This window comes from Oratosquilla oratoria, chromosome 40 (genome assembly GCF_046742065.1).
Source record: "Oratosquilla oratoria isolate Oo_2021 chromosome 40, ASM4674206v1, whole genome shotgun sequence".
Classification (NCBI taxonomy): Eukaryota; Metazoa; Arthropoda; class Malacostraca; order Stomatopoda; family Squillidae; genus Oratosquilla; species Oratosquilla oratoria.
In genome coordinates, this window is record NC_134816.1 from 8,064,140 (window position 1) to 8,082,209 (window position 18,070).

Sequence of the window (18,070 nt, forward strand, 5' to 3'; positions counted from 1 at the left end):
TTAATTTTGTTTCTACAATTCCCATTATGTCTTTTTTTTTTCTAATGCCAGACAGTTATTTAATTCATTTAGTCCTGAAATCATGCTATTTGGTATAAGCTATTTTTTTTCTATTATATTTCCTTTATATATATATATATGTATATATATATATATATATATATATATATATATATATATATATATATATACACACTGTATATATATATTTACATATATATATATATATATATATATATATATATATATATATATATATATATATATATATAATATGATACAATTACATGCTACCTTACCTTCATGTGAGTATGGAAATTTGAAGTCCGTCAAATATTCCCACTAACAACTTTGTCACAGTGCTTGTATTTCAGCTGCACTTGAGTAATAGGAGCTGTCTTAGAGCTGCCATGAAAATGGTCCAGTATTGGTTTATTCATGATGACTTAGAGATGTTCTTGTTGAGGAATGGAGTGATAACTGATGAGTCTCTACCAGCTGTCTACCTTATACAGTATAAGCCAGCAGAGTATGCATGCACAAACGTGTTGTTTGCCATGCATAGACTGTAGTATATGCATGTACAAGCATGTTGGGTGGGTGAAATTATCCCAATAAAGAACTTGATAAGACCAAAGATATCTAAATTTCAAATATTGCAAAAGTCTGAACTTAGATCCCTTCAGTTAATTTTTTTTTTTTTTTCATTACCAAAGCTCATAGGCAATTTACATTGTTACTGAAAGCTATTGCACCTGCTATTTGAAATTACATATCATTGGTGGGAGAGGCAGTGGTCCACTTCGCACCAGTGGTCCACTTTACCCCATCTTCACCTTTATCATGGTAGACAAGCAAGTAAAAACATGAGATGGTGCCAATGCTTTCAAAGCATACTTTGACCTGAAAGTAAATTGTTTCATGGAAATTACAAATAAATAATCACAATAATCACATTTTAATCAGTGATTATTATCAAGAAAAAATTGATTATTATCTAACTATCATTACCACTGCAGAGTAAATTTTGATGTGATTATGATGGCACAAATTTCAAGCTTTTTGATTATGATTTAATTATGATTATGTAATCACAGCCATGGATTTTGATTTTTTGGTTAGTAATCATAATCATACCCATGTCTGGTGGGAGGTGAACCGATTGTGTTTGTTGATGAAACTAATTTTGTGGCTAGATCAGCAAAGGATCTAAAGCAGTTAATGACAGAGTTTAAGAATGTAGTAGGAGGAATTTTAAAGTAAATTTGGGTAAAAGTACAGTGATGAGATTAGATGAGATGTACAAATGGACAGAGTGTCAGGTATCAGGTCGAAAACAGAGAGTTGTTTTAAATGGAAAAACTTCTGGATGGAAAAATGTTGCAAGTGGAGTTCCTCAGGGTTCCGTTCTTGGGCCACTTCTATTCATAGTATATATAAATGATATAGACAATGGACTAAAATCTACTGTTTCCAAATTTGCTGATGATACAAAACTGTGCGGAGTGGCAAATGATCACTCAAACCAATTAGATATTCAAGAAGATTTAGATCAATTACAGCAATGGTCTGAAAAGTGGCTAATGAAATTTAACACAAGTAAATGCAAGGTAATGCACATAGGTAAAAATAACAGTAAGTACGATTACAAGTTATTTGGAAATTCGTTAACAAAAGTGGATAGTGAAAAAGATCTCGGCGTAATTATCAGTAACGACCTCAAATCATCCAAGCAATGTATTTCAGCCTCTGAGAAAGCAAATAAGATTCTGGGATTGATTGCGCGATCTTTTGATTTCAAAAGTCCATCACTCATTAACAAGCTATATAAATCGTTAGTTCGTCCACATTTGGAATATGCTGTTTCCGTATGGTCACCGAATCTCATTAAAGACATTGACAGACTGGAAAAAGTACAACGGCGAGCCACAAAACTGATTCCAAATATCAAAAATAAATCATACGAAAATCGACTTAAGCACATGAATCTGTTTTCCCTAAAAAAGCGTAGACTCAGAGGTGACTTGATACAGGTCTTTAAGATTTTAAAGGGAATTGACAACATCAAAAGTGACAAAATTTTCACATTGAATGAGAATCAGACAAGAAACAATGGTCTCAAAGTGTCCGGAAATAGATTCAATTTGGAAGTAGGTAGAAACAACTTTGCCAACCGTGTAGTTAATGAATGGAATAAACTTCCTGCACAGGTAGTGCAATGTTGTTCAGTTCGAAGCTTTAAGAATCATTTAGATAAATACCTAAGTAAGATGCTGTAATGATTATAATTTATGTTATATTATTTGTTTTTGTTTTGTTATAATTTGTCTGTCTGATTTTCATCTATTATTAGTTATATGTCAATTTATAATCATTTACTATTTACCTTTTTGTTTGTTATTCAACTATACCTATGCATTTATTTATGTATTTTATTTGTTATTTTTACATTATTATAGTTTTTTTTTTTTTTTTTTTTTTTTTTTTTTTTTTTTTTTTTTTTTTTTTTTTTTTTTTTTTTTTTTTTTTTTTTTTGCATCCGACCTAGATATGGATCAAAAGGTCTCCTGTCGGCATGCTCCGCCTTTGTAATCCTTTGTAATCATTTGTAAGTTGGAGATAAATCTTAAAGGGGTTAGAGGAAGTGGATAGTTTTAAGTATTTAGGACCACATGTAGTAGGGTTAATGGAGGAATGGGGTATCAGGTAAATTGTAGAGTGAGGGAAGCAAGTAAATGTCTTGGGGTGAAAAGTGTCATGAGAAATAGATATCTGGGGATGGATACAAAGAGAGATTTATGTATTTACATAGTTGTATTTTGTGGGAGAAAAGCTATGCTCATAGTGACATGCAGTTGTATCTTTCTGCATCCAGTTCTTTTTTAAAATCATGTATAGTTTTAGCACACTATTTTCTCTTTCAATTTGTTCCATATATCTATTACTCTGTGTGGAAAGCTGTTCTTTTTCAAATCTCTTCTGTAACTGTCCTTCTTAAGTTTCTTCTCGTGTCCTCTTATATTTCTTCTGTCCCATTTAAGTAGGTCATCCCTATCAAGGATTTCTATCCTTTTCATAATTCTGTAGATTTTTTATCAAATTGTCTCTTTCTCTTCTTTGTCCCAGATTTGATAAGTTTAGTATGTCTAATCTTTGTTCATATGTCAACTTGCTAAGTGTTGGTGCCATCTTTGTCATTGCTCTTTGAATTCTTTCTAGTTTATTTATTTATTTATTTATTTTTCACTAGGTGTCCATAGTGACACAATATATTCTAATTTTGGTCTTACAAGTGTAACTAGTATTTTCTTTTACCATTTCCTCACCCATGTAGTCAAAGGCCACTTTTATTGATCTTATTAAATTGTAAGTTTCTCAAACTATTTTGTTTACATGTTTGTCTGGTGTTATGTTGTTTGAAATAATTACTCCTAGGTCTCTTTCTGAGTTTATTTTTGTAATTTCCTTTGTACTAATTTTGTACTGACCAGATATTCTATTTTTAATTTTTCCAAATTCCATTATATTACATTTCTTGGTGTTGAAATTCACTTTGTTCTTTATACTCCAATTTCAGACTTTGCCCAGGTCTTCTTGAAAAGATTTGCAATCTCCTTCTGTACTTACTCTCTTCAATATTTACCTAGTTGTACCCAGTTGCATTATATGGGAAGGGAGGTATGCTCATGGTGATCCGTCTTTGTATCTCTCAGCATCAAGTTTTTTCTTTAAATTTTGAATAGTGTTTGCACACAATGTTTCTTTGTCTAATTTGTTCTGTGTGGGAAGCTACCGTATTTTCCGGCGTATAGTGCGCGACCTTTTTCCGTTGGAAGGGCCTAAAAATGGAGGGTGCGCGTTATCCGGCGGTGCGCATTATCTACGGCCTACGATAAAAATTCTGCGGCTGTGTGTGTAATTTTTTTCACAACAACGTGACGATGTTGGCCGCCACAAAGTCGGGAGGCACACTTCTCCGTGACGTTCCGTGAGAACAAGAACAGCCATAGTGACATGAAAGAATAAGCCAGCATGGGCTACCGTATATAAATATTTGGTATAGGTAGGTATCTATCGAATCTTATTTTTCATGTTTAGATAGGCCTAAACACCATGAAACATGATCAATATTTGCCCATGTTCACAGCATCTTAGTTTGAATTCTTATGTTGGCTTTGTTGCTTCACTTTAGGTATGGTACAAATTCCGCTGCGGCCGTTCATAAACTCGTGTCAAACACCTGACTACAACACCCTCTTTCAGGAGTTATATTAACTAAACGTCACCTCGATGAGAGACTGTCCTATTTCACCACTGTCATTGCAGGTTCAAAGCTAAAACGAAACAGATTGTAGTTTGTTTCAGTATTAAATAAAAAAATAAAAAATGTAAAGATGAATTATTTCCTCAAGATATAAAAAGAACATTTTCTGTAAAAATCCCGAAATTTTTCTGTATATTTTACTTTCAATAAACTTTTTTAGATCATATTTCCAACAAACTATTTAAGCTACAAAGTAATAAGGGACCAACGCACAACATAAGTCATATACCGGTACATGTAGTTCCGACTTTTTCTTAGTTGTGTCCTGATTGATGCCTAAACTGACACTTAATTTAGTGACAAATCAACAGATTTCCCAGTGGTGGCTCTAGCCAATGAAAAATACTTCTCATGTAAGCTCGTTCACATGATATAAATACCGAGGTAAAACTGCGTTATAGACAAATGCGATCGGGCATGCGCGTTATACGTCGATGCGCGCTATCTGTGTACTGAGATAACGAAGTCCATGGGTGCGCATTATAACCCGATGCGCATTATAAGCCGGAAAATACGGTATATATATATATATATTTTTATATCTCTTCTTTAATTACCTTTTTTGAGTTTCTTTTCGTGTCCTCTTGTTTTTCCATTGTCCCATTTCAATAAGTCATTCTTATCTAAGATTTCCATTCCTTTCATAATTCTATAGATAGTAAGTCTCCTCCTTCCCTTCTTTGTTCCAGAGTTGGTAATTCTAATTTGGACAGTCTTTGTTCATATGTCATTTTGGAAAGAGTTGGTGCCAGTTTTGTTGTTGCTCTTTGTATTCTTTTTAACTTCTCTATATTCTTTTTGGTACCAGGTGCTCATAGGGTTGCTGCATAGTTTTGGTCTTATTAGTGTAGTTAAATTTTTTTATCATTTACTCATCCAAATAGGCAAATGCCACTTTTATTGACCTCAATGAATTATAGATCTCTCCAACTATTTCATTAATATGCTTATCCGGTGTCATGTCTTTGCTGATCATCACTCCAAGGTCTTTTTCCAGGTTTACTTTTTTGACCTCTTCACCAATTTTATAATCTCTCGATATTCTGTTTTTACTTTTTCCAAATTCCATTATACTGTACTTCATTTCTTGATATTGAATTTCACTTCCCACTTTTGAGTCCATTTCCAGATCTTGTCCAAGTCTTATTGTATTGAGTTGCAATCCTCCTCCATTTTTACTTTCTTTAGTATTTTTTCGTTGTCTGCAAAGAAATTCATATAACACTACTCCTTTGTCCATGTCATTTATGTATATAGCAAACATGATCAGGGCCAGTACTGATCCCTGCAGGACACCACTTATCATTTCTTCCCAATTTGAGAATTTGTCTCTAATTACTAATCTCATTTTCCTCCCATTCAGGAAGTCTTTCATCCATTCCAATAATTTTCCTCAGATGCCACCTATTGATTCTTATTAGTTTATTGTATGGTACATTATCAAATGCCTTTTGTGGGTCCAGAAAGGCACAGTCTGCCCAACCATCTCTCTCTTGTATTATGTCTATTAATCTTGAGTAGAAGCAGATCAAGTTTGTTGTACATGATCTTCCATGTCTGAATCGAAATTGATTTGGATTCAGTATAGTTTTTTCTTCCAAATGTTTAACCCATCTATTTTTGACAACCTTTTCACCAATTTTTACTACTGTGCTTGTCAAGGAGACCGGTCTGTAATTTGATGGATCTTCCTTGTTTCCTCCCTTATAAATTGGTACAATGTTTGCCTTCTTCCAGTCCTGTGGCACTTTTCCCTCTTTAAGTGAGAATTTAATTATATTGTATATTTTGTCTGTTAATTCTTCCATGCATTCTTACAGGATCCAATTTGCAATTCCGTCTGGAACATGTGATTTTTTGACGTCAAGGGTTTTGATTTGATCGCTGATTTCCTTTTGTATTACAATTATTTCTTTCATTGAGGGAGATATCTCTCTATTTCCTCACAATTATGTAAGTTTTCTATTGTGAATACTGATTTGAAATGGTTTTTCATAATTTCAGCCATTTCCAGTTCTTTTGGTTATCAACTAACATGTTCTCTGATCTGAATTGATACAATCATCAATAGGTAACCTACTCAAAGCATCAGTAACTACATTGGTTTTACTACTTTTATGAAAAAGGTCATAGCTATAGTGTAACAACAAAACAGACCACCTGATTAATCTTGCATTTGAATGTATTGGAATCGCTTTGTTTTTTCTGAATAATCCAAGAAGTAGTTTATGATCAGTTCTCAACTCAAAATTCCTACCTAATAGATAGTATTTAAACTTTGTGACACCAAACACTAGTGCTAGCCCTTCACAGTCAGTCTATGGGTAATTTTTCTCAGCAGAAGTAAGCTTTTTACTAGCAAATGCAATAGGTTTTTCAACATTATTTTCAACCTGTATCAATACACAACCTACACCTGCTGGAAAAGCATCACATTCTAGAATCAGTTTTGACTTTCCAGTAAAACATGATAAAACATCAGGTTTGCATAAAGCTTTTTTAATAACATTATAAGCTATTTGGCACTGTTTTGACCACACAAACTTGACATTGTTTTTTGTTCAATCATAGAGTGGTGACAAAATTTCAGAAAACTTATGGATAAATCTACTATAATGAGTGACTAATCCAAGAAATGACTGTAGCTCCGGCAAGTTTTTTGGTACTGGGGCATCAAGGATAGCTTTAACTTTATTTGGTGATGGAGATAAGCCTTCTCCAGAGATCACATAACCAAGGAAATCAATTACAGTCTTATCAAATTTGCACTTTTCCAGATTCAACTTGACATTAGCTTAGCCAATTTATTTAAAACAAGCTTAACTTTATTACTTTGGTCTTCTCTTGATTTGGCACAGATAAGAATGTTGTCTAAATGAATAATTAAACCATCAATACCACTTAATAGTTATAAGCACTACACTGGTGTTCTAACTCATTTTCATGCACTGGTTTAGGTTCAGAAAATTATTTTAAATTTTCATTATTAAAACTCTTAGAGCTATTTTGCTTCAAAGTATTAGTGGATTTGTATGAATCATTTTGCTTAAATCTACAAAAAATTTTCTAAATGACCCTTGCAATCACAAAAGCGGCATTCCAAGTTTTTAAACCTACAAGCAGAACTTGGATGCAGGAAACCATAATGTTTACACTTTGACGTAGCCTCACTGTGCACTTTATGCACAGGTGTACCTGATGAACTGGAGTTTGCTATCTCTCATTCCCCCATGTGAGCTTTTTCAAGCAACAGAATGCAGTCTAGGAGTGTTGAAGATGTCAAGGCTTCTAGTTTCAAGTCCTTGATAAGTAGATATTTGAAGTATGGTTTTTTATCAATTGCCATAAACAGTTGGTCTCGCAGCCTGGCATCAAGCATTGCACCAAAGTTGCAATCCTTTGCCAGTCTCTTCAGATCTGCATATAGCTCTTTCACAGTTTCTTGATCAACTTTACACCATTGTTGAAAAGAACAGCTTCAGTGATATGATGGCTTAGTGATAAAATGTTTCTTGAATAATTCAGTAAGCTTATCAAATGTCTTTGTAGTTGGCATGTCTGGAGCAGTCAAATTTGCTAAAATTCTAGACATTTTAGTGCTTATGCAAATAAACAGTTGATTTTTCTTTTTGTCAGCATCAGTTATATCCTGAGTGGCTAAATGTGCTTGAAACAAAGCCAAATAAATATCAAATGGTAGTTCTTCAGGGTTAAACGGTCCAATCTTTATGGAAGATGCCATCATTTAAATCTGGTCTAGCTTCTTGGCTATCAAAACTTTCAGACAAATTTAGGTAATCTTAAAACCTTCTCCCCTCTAATAGGAGAAAAACAAACAAACAAGTGATTTCTGGTGTTGTGTAACAGCAAGCAATATAAGTAAAGGCACCTACACTAGGTGTGGCCACCCTTAGCCTAGTCTAAACACCAGGCGTCCTGAAACACATATTTGAAGGAGGCTGTGGTACCCACACTAGGTGCAGTTACCATTGTTTTCTGGTCTAAACCACCAGAAAAACACTCAAAAACACTTTGATCATCATCGTCATTGTTATATCTTAATTTTTCCATGCATATCAATCAGTTTCTTTATTAATATCCTTAAATTAGGAAGGTTAAGCTGTCTTTGTTTACAGCATGGTGCCCAAAGCACACAAAAACATCAACAGAACAAAAGCAAAAGGTGCATATCACCATAAACCTAAACACTGTTTTAATCTGAATACACTACACATGGCCTGAAGTAATTTCATCTCTTCTGCTCTATAAATTCTGGAGTGGATGAGGGGGGAAAGTCACCATGTAATGAAGAAGTAGGAGAAAGGTAAATTGTGCTGCTGTGGATATATTCTGCTTTGCTGCACTACTTCTGAAGTGGGCAGTGTGCATGGGTACAGGAGTGGGCCTTCACCCACAAGGAACCAAGATACATACATATACCAAGGCTTTTTCCCCCTTTCAAGGGAGGTAGCCAAAAAGGGAAAGGCATAAAAACACTCCCACCCATTTCATCCCTAAATACACTCCACACCCCTCCCACCCTCCCTCTCATCTGAGGAACCAAGATAAAAAAGGAAAACAAATGGTGTTGTCTGGGTGTATGATGGTTGAAGGGTGGTTGCATGCCTTGGCTGGTCACCTCCCTTCTAAAGAGTAAAGGGCTTTTTGGTGTGTGTATTTATGTAATTAATTTAGCTGTGTTGATTCATAGTATTTGTTAGCTTTTCTTTTGTTGGAGAAGAGTATGCAGTTGTGCATTTATGTTGTAAGTCCACATTTGTATTGTTTGTTGTCCTCTCTAACTGCTGTATATTTAGTGAATGTGGGTAGTGTGGTTGTGGTGTTAGTGTAGGCTCTTGTATTGGTGTTATGTGTATGTTGTGTTTGTGCAAGAATTGATGTATTTACCTAGTTGTATTTTGCGGGAAGGGGAGCTATGCTCGTAGTGTCCCGCCTTTGTATCTCGCAGTGTCTAGTTTGCTTTTAAACTCATGAATGGTTTTTGCGCATACTATTTCATTATCCAGTTTGTTCCAAGTGTCCACTACTCTATGTGGAAAACTGTTTTTCTTCAGTTCTCTTCTGTAGCTATGTTTTTTATTTTCTTTCCATGTCCTCTTGTGTTTCTCTTGTCCCAGTTTAGTAAGTCCTCTCTATCGAGTATCTCTGTGCCTTTCATGATTCTGTAGATGGTCAGTAGGTCACCTCTCTCTTCTTTGCTCCAGCATTGGTAACTCCAGTTTAGCCAATCTCTCCTCATATGATAGGTTTGCAAGTGCAGGTGCCATTTTTGTTGCTGCTCTCTGGATTCTTTCTATTTTCTTTATATGTAAATCAATGTGATTGTTTGAGATATCATTTATGTTTATTTGCAGTAACTTTAGAGTTTGTTTTTGCTCTGGCATTTTTTGAGTGAGTGTTGATGTGTGGTGAGAGTGCTAAAACTATACAAGACTTTAAGAACAAACTGGATGTGGAAAGATACCAATGTGGGTCGTTAAGAGCATAGCTCTCTTCCTGTAAAATACAATTAGGTAAATACTAGTTTCTGTTGTCAAGTGTGGTTCATTTGAGGTAGACCCATGTGTATTGCATGTTACATTTAATGGAGATGTCTGAATTGTTTATAATCTTTGTATATGTGGGCTGTGTGAATAGGCCTAGGTTGTTTTTATGTCTGGCTAGAAGGTGTGGAAGAAAAGGCACTAGAGTACTGACTTCATTGGGTGAAAAAATGGAAGTAGAATAGAGAAAGATAGGTTGATAGGCCATAATAGATAGGACTGAGTGATTTTCTGGTCCAAGCATGGAGACCATGTACTGGCACTGTGGAGCCACACCTCATGGAAATGGCATGGAAAAATGTATTTGCAACCAGAGGGTGTTGGGGTCTTCTCTATCAGAGAATCCTCTTGAATGGTACGGAGGTCCCTTTTTTTCAGTCTCCTCTGCCTCTTGTTGGCACAATGTGTTATTTTAGTTATATAAAGACATAGGTAACTGCATCCTTCTCTAGTTTCTTAATTTTTCACATTTGTTTCACAAAAGTCATTTATACATATTTTTCCTCTGCTGTCAGGTTATGCTGAGATGCAGGGTGCTGATGCTGGCACTAGATCAACCCTTGTCCTCCTTATTGGTATTGCCAACACTGCTGGCAGAGTTATCTGTGGAGGTCTCAGTGACCACCCAAAGGTTTGCTTTCATATGTGATGATACTTTGTTTGGACAGCTTTAAAAGTAACCTTTTGCTTTTGCAACTATGACTCATGTTGCTATGTGCTAATGTGTTTCAGTATAATGGTCAATTTACAACATTTTCTAATTACACACACACACACATATATATATTGAAAGCGGTCAGACTGGCAAACAGCAAAAAGTTTAAGAATATAAGAATACAAAAAGAAATGAATGACGAGGAGAAGGAGAAAGATAAAGCACTTAGAATAGAAGCAAACGAAAGGAATGAAAAGAGAACAGAAGAGGAAAAAAACGAGTTTTTTTTGGAGAGTGCTGGACCTGAGGTTGAAAAAGTGGTGCATCAAGAAAATGGAAACCTAAACCAAAAAAGAAAAGAAAATGCGAATTTAAAAGTGGCATATACAAACATTGACGGTATAATCTCTGGATTAAACGAACTGAATGACTACTTAGAGACTGATAAACCCGACATCATGGGGATAGTGGAGACGAAGTTGAGAGGACCACTTTTAACAACCACTGTGGGACATGGTCTATATAACATATGGGCGAAAAACAGAACCGAAAAGAAAGGAGGGGGTGTCATGATACTAACCAAAAAAGGATTAAATGTAACCAAGACTATCGAAGGAAAAGAAACACAGAAATAATTATGATTAAAATTAATCATGAAAAGACAAAAAGCAGAAAATTTATAGTAGTATATGTACCACCAAAGACCCATGTATGGTCAGATGGTGATCATTCAAACTTATTGAAAGAAACAATGGAGGTACTAAATGAGTTGCTAAAAGAAGATGGAAACTTAATAATTATGGGCAATTTTAAGGCTAAACAAATAATCTGGGAAGAAATGACAGTCAAAGGAGGCGAAGAACTGTGGAGCAACACCATACTGGATATGACTATTGAGTACACACTAACATAATGGGTTGAGGAAAACACTAGATACAGAAATGATGAAGAACCATCAAAACTAGACCTAATATTGACATCTGAACCATAAATTGTAAAGAAAATGGAGTACAAAACACTTATTGGAAAAAGTGACCATATACTAATAGACTTTGAATTAAATGATCATTACAATATGGACAGAAATTATAAACATAGAGAAGGTAGATTTATGTACAACAGAACAGACTTTGAAAAACTAAAGGCATTTTTCCAAGACGGAAATTGGGATGGGCTCACAAATGATAAAACAAAGACGGAAGACAAGTGGAACGTGTGTAAAGAGAAGTACAATGAGGGAGTAAAGAAATACGTACCAGTAAAAAAGCACGAGGAGAAATATTTAAAATGTTGGTTCAACAAAAGATGTAGTGAGGCTAAAGCAAGGAGAGATAAAGCCTGGAAAAAATGGAAGAAAAATAGAAAAACATCCAATTGGCAAACATACAAAGCACTTAGAAACTAATATGTAAACATACGCAGGAAGGAAATAAGGGAATATGAAAGGGATATTATAGATAAATATAAGGATCAACCAAAACTCTTTTACAGATATGTAAATGACAAAACAAAGGACAAGCATGATATAGTAAAACTATGCAAAGGAGACAAGGAATTCACTGATGATACAGAGATGGCAAATGTTACAATCAGACATTTCAAGTCTGTATTTACAATCAAGAACTCTCAACCCTGGGAGAATGATCAGTTAGAAAGTTCACCCAAAATAAAGGAAATAACAATAACACAGAAGGAAATAAGAGGTACAATAAAAAGCCTAGATGTCCTGATGAAATCGCAAATTGGATATTAAAAGAATGCATGGACAAACTGACTGACAAGATACACAAGATAATAGAGTTCTCATTAAAAGAGGGCAAAGTACCACAAGTTTGGAAAAATGCAAACATAGTGCCAATACACAAAGCAGGAAACAGGGAAAGTCCTACAAACTTTAAACCAGTATCCCTCACAAGTACAATAGCCAAAATATGCAAAAAGATCATTAGAAGTAGATGGATCAAACATTTGGAGGAAAACAATATATTAGATACAAAACAATTTGGATTTAGAAGTGGAAGATCGTGTACCACAAACCTAATATGCTCTTACTCAAGAGTGATTGATATAGTTCAAGAAGGAGATGGTTGGGCAGACTGTGCCTTACTGGATTTGCAAAAAGCTTTTGATAAGATACCACATAAAAAGTTAATAGACAAAATTGAAAAAATAGGAGGAATTCAAGGCAGTTTGTTGGAATGGATAAAGGACTTTTTAAATGGAAGAAAAATAAGAGTGGTTCTTAGTGAGAAAAAATCAAAATGGGAAGAAGTAAAAAGTGGTGTCCCCCAAGGCTCTGTTCTGGCTCCTTTAATGTTTACCATATACATAAATGATATGGATGAAGGAGTGAAATGTTACATGAACTTCTTTGCCGACAATGCTAAATTGCTCAGGAGAGTGACAACAGAAGAAGATAAGAAATTGTTACAAGAGGATTTACATAGAGTATGGGAGTGGAGTCAGAAACACAAAATGAATTTCAACATCAAGAAATGTAGCATAATGGAGTTCGGTAAAGGCAAAAATAGAGTCTCAGGAAACTACATGATTGGAGGTAAAGAAGTAAAAAAAGTGAAATCAGAGAGAGACCTAGGAGTAATCATCTCATGTGACTTGACTCCTGACAAACATGTAAACAAGATATTTGGAGAGACTTACAATTAGTTAAGATCTATGAAAGTGGCCTTCGACTACATGGATGAAGAGATGGTTAAGAAACTAATTGTTGCATTAATAAGACCGAAACTAGAATATGCTGCATCATTGTGGGTACCTATCACAAAGAAAAGCATAAAAAAATTAGAAAGAATCCAGAGAGCGATGACCAAGATGGCACCTACAGTACACTATCAAATTTAACATATGAACAAATATTGGAGAAATTACAAATGATAACACTAGAACAGAGAAGGGAGAGAGGCGATTTGTTGACCATTTTTAGAATTAAGAAAGGAATGGAAGTTCTTGATAGGGATGACCTATCAAAATGGGACAAAAGAGAAACAAGAGGACACGCAAAGAAACTAAAGAAAGACAGCTATAGAAGAGACCTGAAAAAGAACAGCTTCCCACACAGAGTGATTTACATCTGGAACAAATTGAACAGTGAAACAGTTAATGCCAGAAATATACATGAATTCAAAAGGAAACTAGATGTAGAGAGATACAAAAATGGGTCATAAAGAGCATAGCTCCAGGCCTGTAAAATACAACTAGGTAAATACACACCAAAGGCACTTTCCTTCTTATAATGAGACCATATAATAGTACTACAAACTACAAACTATAAGCACATACCTAGTCCTTAGATGTGACATGATTTCTACTCATAACTGAATAAGACATAATTTTTTCCAATATGTTCATACTCATGTATGGCAAATCATGGTGAAAATTTCATTTAGTTTACAGCCCTGAGTAGATTTCTTTTGGTGGTAGAGATGTAATTTTCAATTACTTTTTTACTACTGAATTTATGATTCAATAAGAAGTTGAGCATATCATTAGTGCAATAGCTCAGTATATAATTTATTATCTAATTCTGTAAATAGTGAGATCTTTTTAATGTGATTTTTCAGTAGCCAAGAAGAGGCAAAACAAAATCAATCCATTGCTTTAATATTAACATAAATTTATATATACTTCAGGTGGATGCCCTATATGTCAACAATCTCTCCCTTATAATGGGAGGAGTGGCTACCATTGCTCTACCCTTCCTTAAGGACATTTCACTTATGTATGCATATAGTCTTGTCTTTGGATTTGCCGTTGGTAAGTAAGACTGTATTATGATGCAGTATATCATTTTTGCATGCATTGTACCTTGTTTTAAGTACATATGAGTGCATTGGATATTGAACTACTAACAGACCTCCCAGAACAATGGCTGGGGCCATAGAAAATGTAGAAGAGGAAGAACAAGTGTACCAAATGTATCTAAAGCTGAAGGTCTTGAAGATTTTAGATTATACTGTAGCAGCAAATGAAATGAGGGGATTGTAGAAGTTTAGTTTCTCCACTTCTTGCCATTGTATACATAAGTTCAGCATGTATATTATGATTAGCATGGTAAACAAGATTACATTATTGTACTCATGTATGGAGTGGAGGGACTGAGAATGGGTAGTACCACTGGAAGCTATAACTGGCTGGACAGTGGCTGGTGGAAGTATACATGTGGTAACTGTGTGTTTATTTACACTGTCATGATAGTGAATGAATGGTCAGAGCAAATGCCATTATACTGATGAGTCAGAATTCCCACTGTATCTATGAAGTTTATATATGTGTGTATAGATATGATAATGATATATCCTAATAAATAGCCAGTGACCAATATCAACAGCATTCAAGTGGTAGTTGGTGGCAAGTAGTGTGGCTATATGGAAGGGCGCCCTTTCGAAGTTAGATAAAGCTGTGCATGTAAAACAGCATTTTGTAATAGAAGAGGCACAGGGCTTGGGCACTATGTATGACATGAGATCTTGGATGTGACGTAAATGCATCCCATATTTTATGAGTGTTTTTAACAAATTTTGTTTCATCATGACCAAGCAAAAAACTAGCCCATGTGCAATTAAGTATGAAAAATATATATTGTATTTTCACTTGTCAATGGTTACACATTTTGAGGTAACAGTGTTTAAAGGTGTTAAATACCATCAAACTCAATTCTCTTGGGGAGAACCCTTGGAAAACTGAGAAAATTGGTGACTAATAAACTAAGGCCTCATAATGAATTATGTAGATGGCCACGGGATTCAAAACAATGACATAGTTCCTACCTGTGAAGAGGTCATGCAATCTTACTTCATTCTGCCACCCATAAGTTCCGTTATTTATTAACTCATTAATCCTTAGATATTTTGAGGTAACACAATATTAAAAGCCATTAAATGCCATAGAAATCAATTCTCTTGGGGACCACTCTTGGTAGAATGAGATATATGGTGACTAACATTAAGTCCATATGAGGAATTCACTGGTGAACAGCGACATCAATCAGACAATCTCTTTGACAGTGGCGCACGGGATTCGAACCCGCTGCACTTGGAACTAGCGGATAAAGGCGGGGTGTCTTGGAAGTCTAGTTCCAAGTGCAGCGGGTTCGAATCCCGTGTGCCACTGTCAAGGAGATTGTCTGATTGATGTCGCTGTTCACTAGCGAATTCCTCATATAGTTAAGTTGGCGATAGTGTGAAAGTGATTTGTTCTGGTCCTTACCCCTCCCACGTGTGCGGTTGGCCTATGGGGTGAAACGGGGGTGATGGGGTGCAGTGAGCGCCCTCCCCAATCTCGATAGTCAGATAGGCTATGAGTTCTCAAGGTTTTATACCGTCGTTGGTCGAGCGGATTAAGTCTAGTTCCAAGTGCAGCGGGTTCGAATCCCGTGCGCCACTGTCAAGGAGATTGTCTGATTAAGTCCATATATATGTGAAAGTGTGTGAATTAGATTCTTTGATGCAATTTCATCAGGAATAGATTTTACAGAGCCTTAGTCTCCTCAGCAGGCCATAACCTGCTTTACAAGTCATACAATTACTAATTTTATGCATAATTGTCTACAGAGATATTAGTTTTCACTGCACAATATGAGTACCCTGTTCAGGTATCAATGACATGTTATTGACATCAATATATGAGTCTACATATTGGTGTCTCCTGGCCTAGTCCCCCATCAGTGAGGGTGAAAACCATGAATCTACCATGGTAGGTAAATAATGGATAAAAATTAAGTTTGTATAAACTTGGATACAGCAAAGTTTATTGAGTACTACAACTTTAGTAATGGGTCCATGCACATGCCAGCACAGTGTGCATCTGTAAGTTTCTCCTTCCTGGTACGAGCCTTGTGGTGAATTCCAGCATCATGAAGCTGTCCCCCTACCAACACATGCAGCAAATGTAGATGGTTCTGGTGTGCTACAGCTGTTCTTTTCGGGTGTTCCTGTGCTGCTTCTGTTATCATTTCATCTGCCTGTTGTGTCCGTTACCCATTGACATGGTGTCCTGGCTGTAAAGTATGAAACAAATGTTAAGGCAGAACATTTCTACTCACAGTACTACAAATTAACAGTGACTGTGTTCATATATAATACATTTAAATACACCAGATACAGAACACTAATACTAGTTAATAGATTCTCTGGTCTAATGTTGGTGAAACAAGTCATAAATAATGTTATAGTAGTTAACTGACAAGTAAAAATGAAGTGAACTTATAATAGATTAAATCTTTATGAAATTCTGATTTAATGCTTGAAGTGACAAAACATGATGAAAGCACAGTTCATTATGTTCTAGTAAAACCATGGTACTGGGACATCACCTCGGTCTGTCCATGATTGGCTGTCTTTTTTCTCCTCAGAACCACTACTCTCATTACTTGTTAGTGATTATCTATTTGGTAATATCAATACCATATCTGTACACACACATTATGTCAACTTCATGAATAAAATGGAAATTCCAAATATAGTAGTGGGTAGCCCAATTATTATATTATCAAACTTAAGTGTTTGTTACATGTTTTGTCACTTCAAGCATTAAATCAGAATTACATAAAGACTCAATCTATTATTAGTTAACTCCAATTTTACTTGTCGGTTAACTACTACATTATTTGTGAATGTTTCACCCCCATTAGACCAGAGAATTTATTAACTATTATTAGTGTTCAGTATTTAGTGTATTTAAATGCATTATGTATGAACACAGTCACAGTGTTAAGTTGCTGTACTGTTAATAGAAAGGACCATAGATACACTATTCTGGCTTAACTTTTGTTTCATACTTTACAGCCATTGACTGGTAACAACACAGCAGGAGGATGAAATTATAATAGAAGCAATTATGTCAATGGGGCACTATATGAGGTTGATGATGAGTGATAAAAGCCAAAAGGTCCCTAGCTTAGATTTGATATGACCTCTTCGTTTGGATGTAAACACATAACAAAGCATGATCTCAGATGACCTTGACAACTTGATTACCCAGTTGCAGTAGGGTTACTAAAGACACATTTCTCCCCTTTTAATAAACACATAACCTATAGTTACAAATCCAACCTATCAGGTGGTCTATGAATGTGACTGGAATGTCATATCTCTTTTGTCTATCCTGAACACTCTTGGTTATTACTTACAAGGTCTTCTCATGAAGGTTCTACATTAGTATTATCTTCAGTCACAGGTGAATCCAATAATGGATTACTAGAATCATCTACTCTTAACTGAAGAGTTCCCTATGGAAGTGTCAACTGAATGCTTACTCTTAGGTTGGCCAAAATCACCCACAAATCTGGGCATAATTTGATCTGCATGTCTTTTCCAAATGATATTTACCAAACTTTGAACCTTCACCTTGTAATTTCTTGAACTAAGCACTTCATCAATCTTTCCTTCCACCCACAGAAAACCTTTATTTGCAAACAAACACTGTATCATTCAGTCCGTACAAGGGCTCTTCCTCCTTAAATAATTCATCATTCAATCTACTGGAAGATCTGTCCTGCACTCTAACAGC

At 35.3% G+C, this 18,070-nt stretch overlaps 1 protein-coding gene across 8 annotated transcripts in view; it reads left to right on the top strand.

Moving 5' to 3' along the window:
* Nucleotides 1-18,070, top strand: part of LOC143020629 (monocarboxylate transporter 9) — a 541,387-nt gene that overhangs the window by 499,712 nt on the left and 23,605 nt on the right. For all 8 annotated transcript variants that reach the window (XM_076177112.1, XM_076177115.1, XM_076177114.1 and 5 more), the window contains 2 exons: nucleotides 10,404-10,519; nucleotides 14,194-14,317. In XM_076177112.1, coding sequence (XP_076033227.1) covers nucleotides 10,404-10,519; nucleotides 14,194-14,317 — 240 coding nt within the window. The remainder of the gene's footprint in view (nucleotides 1-10,403; nucleotides 10,520-14,193; nucleotides 14,318-18,070) is intronic.